This window comes from Triticum dicoccoides, chromosome 6B (genome assembly GCF_002162155.2).
Source record: "Triticum dicoccoides isolate Atlit2015 ecotype Zavitan chromosome 6B, WEW_v2.0, whole genome shotgun sequence".
In the NCBI taxonomy this organism is placed as follows: Eukaryota; Viridiplantae; Streptophyta; class Magnoliopsida; order Poales; family Poaceae; genus Triticum; species Triticum dicoccoides.
In genome coordinates, this window is record NC_041391.1 from 488393494 (window position 1) to 488400385 (window position 6892).

At 42.9% G+C, this 6892-nt stretch overlaps 1 protein-coding gene across 1 annotated transcript; it reads right to left on the reverse strand.

Moving 5' to 3' along the window:
- Positions 1–317: 317 nt before the first annotated feature.
- Positions 318–3035, reverse strand: LOC119322481. The gene is made up of 4 exons (XM_037595970.1): positions 2859–3035; positions 2061–2127; positions 1909–1963; positions 318–1830 (listed from the first exon to the last, which is right to left on the reverse strand). The coding sequence occupies exon 4, from the start codon at positions 1767–1769 to the stop codon at positions 675–677; it is 1095 nt and encodes a 364-aa protein (XP_037451867.1). The 5' UTR covers positions 1770–1830; positions 1909–1963; positions 2061–2127; positions 2859–3035; the 3' UTR covers positions 318–674.
- Positions 3036–6892: the final 3857 nt, after the last annotated feature.

The window sequence follows — 6892 nt, forward strand, 5'->3', positions numbered from 1 at the left end:
GAGTTTATTTTTTTTTGCCGGGTCCAACTTACCTGGCTCTCAGCAACGGCCTGCCTTTGTTGTGTTGCTGAGAACCTTACTCGGCTTACGTTGTCTTCGCCGAGCTCCGGTGGTTCGATACTCGGCAAGGACCAATTTTCCGGTAGTGACATTTATACCGCCAGGACAAATACCCTTGCAAAAATTGCCTTGGTCTTCCCCCAAGATAGAGTACACATGAAATGAACACAACAAGTAAGAGAAAGACATGAACGTCATTACAGAATATTTCAATCTACTGTGCTCATCCCAGTCCAAAAATAATAACACTATCATCATGGCCAAAAACGAGAAGCGTTTCTTGAAACAGTGGTAAAGAGAAAGTTGTCAAATCCGAAATTGATCACTTTATACATTAACAACCTTCAGTTACAAGCGATCAGATTGTGCACACCGAACTGAAGAGTAGCACAGAAACTACAGGATACAAGGTTCGATCCAAGCAATTCGTACTAGCAACGACTCAGAACATATACCATTGATATAACATATAATGTAATATACCTGAGAAATGTTCCCTCTCCAGCTCGACTGATTTATTGTTGATACCTGAAAGAAATATTGGTAGTTCAGGCTGTAGAGCCATCTATCTGCCAAACATTGTTGCCGCGTTCCACCTCTAATTCACCATTCAGCTAGAATACCCGGAAGTAAGATTGTTTGTTCAGGCTATAGCGCCTGGACCCGTGCTTGACCATCCGGAGCTCTGTTCCATGCTTGCCACAGCGCTTCACCTCCACGCCGGTGAGCACTGCGAACCTCTCATTGTACTGAGTGTTGGATATCCGACCTGTCTCAAAGAACTTGGCGATGCAAAACTTGCCAGAGCCTAAGTGCACAAGGTAGGAGTTGTGAAGGAACCATTCCTTAGGTGGCGCTAGCTCCTTCCACAGATTGTGCAGCTGAGGAGGCCTTGACGTGCTACTGAGGTCAGAGGTGCAAAGCAAGTCCCCATCAGATGACAAGCCAAACCAGAGCTTGTTCTCCGGGATGTACTCAGCATGGCCTCGGAATGGCAGCGTCCACTCTCCAAGACTGGTCCATGCACTGCTCACCGTGTCAAAGGAGTAGGTCGTTCCACCCTGTGACACCCAGATATCTAAATCATTCACAACCGTGTAGGCAGTGACTCTAGATAGGTCGCCATCCTCATCTGCATAGCCTCCACCAATAAATTGGTTGTCATCGAGACGATGGTTGCTGTTCCTGAAGGGAGGCGGTGGGAGAGAACGCCAGTACCAGCACTCTGGGAGATAGTCGATTCCAGGGTGGTGGCCATAGATGAGAGCCTCAAAGCAGTGGGAGGTGGTGGGGAAGGGGGAGCTTTTCATCACATAGAGCTTGCCACCAGCGATCACGGAGGTAGGCTCCCATATGGGTGTCTGCAGTGGCGGTAGGATGTGGAAGGCACGTGAGGCAACACTGTACATCAAGGTTCGGCCATCCTGGTCGATGGTGAGGATGTCGTTCTTGTCTCTGCTGACGGGCATGAATTCCACACTCCCGACCGGAGCCCCGTTATTTCGGCAGGGGTAGAAGGACATGGCAGGGCGAGGCAGCTCACTGGACTCAACCGTATTACCATCTTTTGCATCTGCTCCTCCTAGCTGTGTTGTTGTTGGCTTGGTTGGGTAAAATAAGCCCGACATATTGATGCAGTGAAGAGCGTAGGCATGGCGGTCACCAATGACGGTGTCAACAACCATATTAACAAAGCGGCGGCAGCTCATTATTGTCTTCTACAATCAGAATTTTCTGTATAAACCGATAATGAACTGGTCCTGCTTAATCCTGATTGCAGGAGAAAAATAACTCAAATTATTCACCTTCGATAAAATCGATATCATGGATTGTGAAAAAAAGTATTACCAGGCTGTACGAATCCAGGTGAGGTCTGCCCCTTCCTGCGACGGTGGAGTAGCAACTAAAATGCACAGATACGGATCATAAATTCGCCATTTTGGAAAAGAGCAAATACGGGGATATGTTAAAATGTATAGAAGCTAGGAACAGTGGATTACCTTCTTGTTTGTTCTCCTGAGGATGCCGAAGCAGCTCCAAACCTCTTCAATTGAGAATGTTGATGCACTGTTCCAATTCCAAGTTCCAAAGGGATAGAATTAGACTTTTAGCAAGTGTAAAATGAATATGGAGCAGAAAATCAAATCTTTAGTTAGCTGTACATCAATCGTGTAATACAAAAGGTGGAACCTGAAGATCAATCAGCTCACATGCAAAAGGAGGAATAATCACTTTAAACGGCAATATTTTAGGTCTGACTGTTAAACTCAACAACATAGCATAACAGTACCACTATATTCCCAATCATAAACAAGATTAGGGACGTCTATCATGCCAACAATAGTACAATACCACTAGTACTAGTGTCTTAACCAATTTCGGCCAGTATAACAAAGACTACTGCTGAGCTTTGACTTCAGGTCAGGATGATGCAGATAAAACAACTTAATCTTTTCCTTCTCATATATCGTCAGTCATTGCATGTTTCACTGCTAATATGTTTAAACCAAAACATTTGCTCATCTGAAAAAGTTAAATCAAACTACAATTTGTAAACATTTGAACCTACAAGCATTATCACAAACACCTATCAAGCAAAATCCTTTCACATGTAAACTTGAACATGCACTGGAAAAATCATGCAGCAAGTACTCATCAAGAAATAGTCATCATTTTATTCTCACAAATATCTGATCTACAGCAAGTGCTCATCCAATACAAAAATCAGGAGAAAAATTGAACAACTGCAGGATGCAAGAGGAAGGAGGGAGGGGGGATGAGGACGGAGTGGTGGCTACCTGCCTATGGACTGGAAGGCAGCGTAGCTCCAGGACGGCGGCCTTGCTGGGCGGGAGCTCCGGTACCGGCGGCTGGGCGGCGGGGCGGCGGAGGCTTCGGCCAGCTGGACGCGCCGCGGGCGGGCCGGCGGCGGCTTGGAACCCTAGCTGTCGCGCTCGGGAAGGAGGCCTGGTCGTTCGCTCGCGTGAGGGGAATATGCGGCGAAGGAGGCGAAGTGTAGGCTATATGGGTTTGTTGTCTACAGCGGCAGGCCTAGCCTACGTACATCAGTTTGGGGCTCCCATTCATGAATTTGCCCTATAACGCGCACGTGGACCGGCCCAAAGTACCGGTCGCGTGTACTTTTAAAATGATTTAAAAAATTAACATTAGTAGAAAAAATTAATCCTCAAAAAATAAAATAAAATTTAAAAAATCCTTACGATCTTTTAAAATATTTATTTATTTTAAACAAAATTACATCAATTGGAAATTGTGTTCATGTAGAAAAGTAATAAAAATCATAAACATAAACAAAAATAAAAAATAACCTACTAGAAGAGACGACAAAAGCTAATATAAAAACAACAAAAAATACAGAAAAATTATAACCAATGTTTCTTTAGAAACGCCTATAACTATCATACTTGTTATCATTGCAAATACACTGCTTTGGATCCTGATCCAATAAATTGCAAAGTAATTCATATAACTAAGAATTGCAATGAAATCTTTTGTACACATCTTCTCCATAATATCAATATTTGCAAGATGAAAAACTATCAAGACCTCATTAAAGAAACTACAGTTTTTTAGCAAAGTTAAAGAAACTACAGTTGAATTGGTGCAGCAATACCGTCACTCGTTCATCTGTACGAATTAGATAAAACGATAAAGGTTTCCAAAGCTGGTAAAAACTACAACCAATGTGCTCGTGCATCGAAGCTCCCTGGGCCAGCCTGTGCGTGCCTTTGTGGCCCGTGTGCGCATATTTTAGCGAAGCATGCTCTTTCATTTGGGGTTGACCGCCATATTTGGTTAGGCAATCCGGGTAACCATACTTTCATCCCTGTAAACACTGTGACAAGTTAAATAAAACCTTCACGAGATTGTCTGAAAAAAAGCCATGTGGTGCTACCAAGCTCCTTGGGCCAGCCTGTTGTGTGCCTTTGTAGGCTGGGATTTGTAGCAGCACATGGCTTATTGCCATAGAGGCTGGCCCAGCCCATTAACCGAGTGTTTCGACTTTCGACCATGTCTACGCATCTTGACTCATAATTTTAGTTATTTCCTTGTTTTTCTTGCCTTTTTGTTACTTTTTATTTCACCTTTATTTAAAATAATCTTTATGCTATTTAAAAAGATCATCGTACCAAAAAAAAGTCATGTGCTTCTTTCATCTTGAAAAAATAGAAAATTTCATAACAAGTGTTAGCTCATTTTGATAAATGTTTCTTGAAACTTTAAATATGTGTCCACGCTTCTAAGAAGTCTCTGTGTGTTTTCAAAAGTGTTCATGTTACTAAAAATGTGTTGGCACATTTCTAAATAGTGTTCACTCATTAGAAACAGATGTTCACAGAAATTTCGAAAGTGTATGTACCTGAATAAAAAGTTCGCATATTTTTGAGAAAAAAAATCAGGAATTTAAAAGTTTTATCATTTTTAAAAAATCATGTAATTTAAAAAGTGTTCAGGATTTTTTGAATATATGTTCGTGTATTAGTCGAAACATCTTATATTTGAAAAATGTGTCCTATAAGGACACAACATAAATATTGTTATTCTAAATGCATCGGCAATATCACACGTCCATTTGCAGGGAAGCATTTGCGTAGCCACTGTCATATGATGACCACAATGGTTGCATAACGTATGTGTTCCACAATAGTAACCGTGTCGCGGAGAGGCGAAAAAGGAGTTCACCGCGTCCCTCGTTCCGCCGACGGCCGGGTTGGCGGTCTCTCTCCTCTCCGGCTGCTTTTCCGTCGGCTGGAGAGTGGGGAGACCTTGGTCTGTGCCTGAGGTGTGTACATAGTATGACAGTGTCTCCCGATGGTGCTGGTGAGATGGTGTTGGCGGCATCGCAATGGAATGACAGTACTGGAGCTCTTCACCCACCTCCGCAAGGTCCTTTGGAGCGGCGGCGGTGTCGCTGTGGAATATCAGTGCTGGAGCTCTTCCCCCACCTCCGCAAGGTCCTTTGGGGCGGCGCCGACGAGCTTCCGGTGGTGCTTGCTCGTAGATCTGGTGATCTGTCGATTCTTGGTGCTCCAGGCGTAGTTGTTGCGGCGGAGCCGGCAACTGCGTCGTGGAGATTTTGTGTCCCTTGGTCTAGCTCCGATGCTACGAGGATTCCTCCGTCCTCGTGGTGGAGTTTGTGGGGATGGCATGGCGGCGAATCGATGCTCGGCGTCGATTTCGACTGTCGCCTGTACAAGAGGTGGATCTCCGTTGTTTTTTCCGGTGATGAAGCTCTTTGTTCGAGTTCTTTGGCGGCAACTTTTCCGGCGTCTCCTTCCTCTGGGTGATGGTCCTTCTGGGCCTATGCATTAATGACTTCCCAATTGCGTGATCAACAAGGGTTAACCCGGCTCTGGCGACGGAGGGGTGGCAGCCGCGCGCCATCGGTACACTCTGACGAAAGGCTGGGCCTCCAGGATCTGCATTCTAATTTTTTTTTTCTTTCCAGGGAATTCTCTGTATTGTCGTTTGCTGATGAATAGAGCTGAGGGCTTTCCTGCAAAAAAGACCACAATGGCTGTTTTTTTTTTGCAAGATACCACAATGGCTGGTTATTTGCACCAGAAAGTACATTAGATGCTTGTGGTGTAGCCCTATCAATTTCGACAACCAAAAGTAGCAAGGCATATAGCTGTAGCATAGTTTCCACGAGGGGTTTCGCAAAAATATCCACTTTTAGTGCTCATGTTCCTAGGTTGAACTAGGTATAGATTATGTGGCGACTTCCTTTCCTGTAACTCACGTTTTTTGTAGCAGATCGACTAATAGTGCCTTGAGCTGCTGGTGATTGTGTGCGTACACACCAGACATTGAGTGGGATGGCCTTAGAATTTTCTTGTTTGAATCATGGCTTTCACGAAATTACATATCCTATGTGATGATGCATGAATAAATCTCTAGATGCTCTTCTGCTACCTGCCACGGGAACATGGCAATTTTGTTGAAAATGTCGGAGATGACAAATTGAGTAGAACATGACATTTGTGTTGAGCATAGAAATTGTTGAACACTTTAGTAGATTTCCCATACTATTTAGTGGACATAGATTTGGACTTACTCTTGGCAACTTTGTTGAAACTGTCCAAGGTGGCAAATTGAGTACAAGCTGACATTTGTTTTCATTCTTACCATGGCAAATTTGGCAAATTTATTTTTATGGACCATGGAAATTTTGCTTTTCTACACCATGGCAAATTTAGTTCACACATCATGGTAAATCAAGTTAATGGAGCATGGTAAATTTATTTTATTGACCATGGCAATTTTGCTTTCCGGACCATGGCAAATTTAGTTCACACATCATGGCAAATTAAGTTAATGGATCATGACAAATTTATTCCATTTTTTACCATGGAAAATTTGATATTTGTTTGATTTATGGCTTCATGAAACTAAATAACATGTGTGATGATGCATGAATAAATCTCTAGATGCTCTTCTGCTGGTTGCTGATTCGCCGTCAACGTATCTATGATTTTTTAAGTATGCATGGACAATTATATATGGTTTTGGTACATTTTATATTATTTTATTGGGCTAACATATTTATCTACTGCTAAAGGTCACCTTTTGTTTTCTAGTGTTTTGGGGCTTTTCAGGGAAAAATATCATGACAGAGAGTACAATTTTTTAGCCTTTTGTGTCCGATAAAATCACGATTTATTTGCGTAGCTTGGACGCGAAGTTGGAGAAACGAACTCAATTTTACAAAAAAAACTGACACTAGAGATATAATAATCAATTCCGATCTCAATGGGACTCGGAATTCCTCTGCCCAGAAAACTGCTCCACCAAAATCAAGATCCAAATT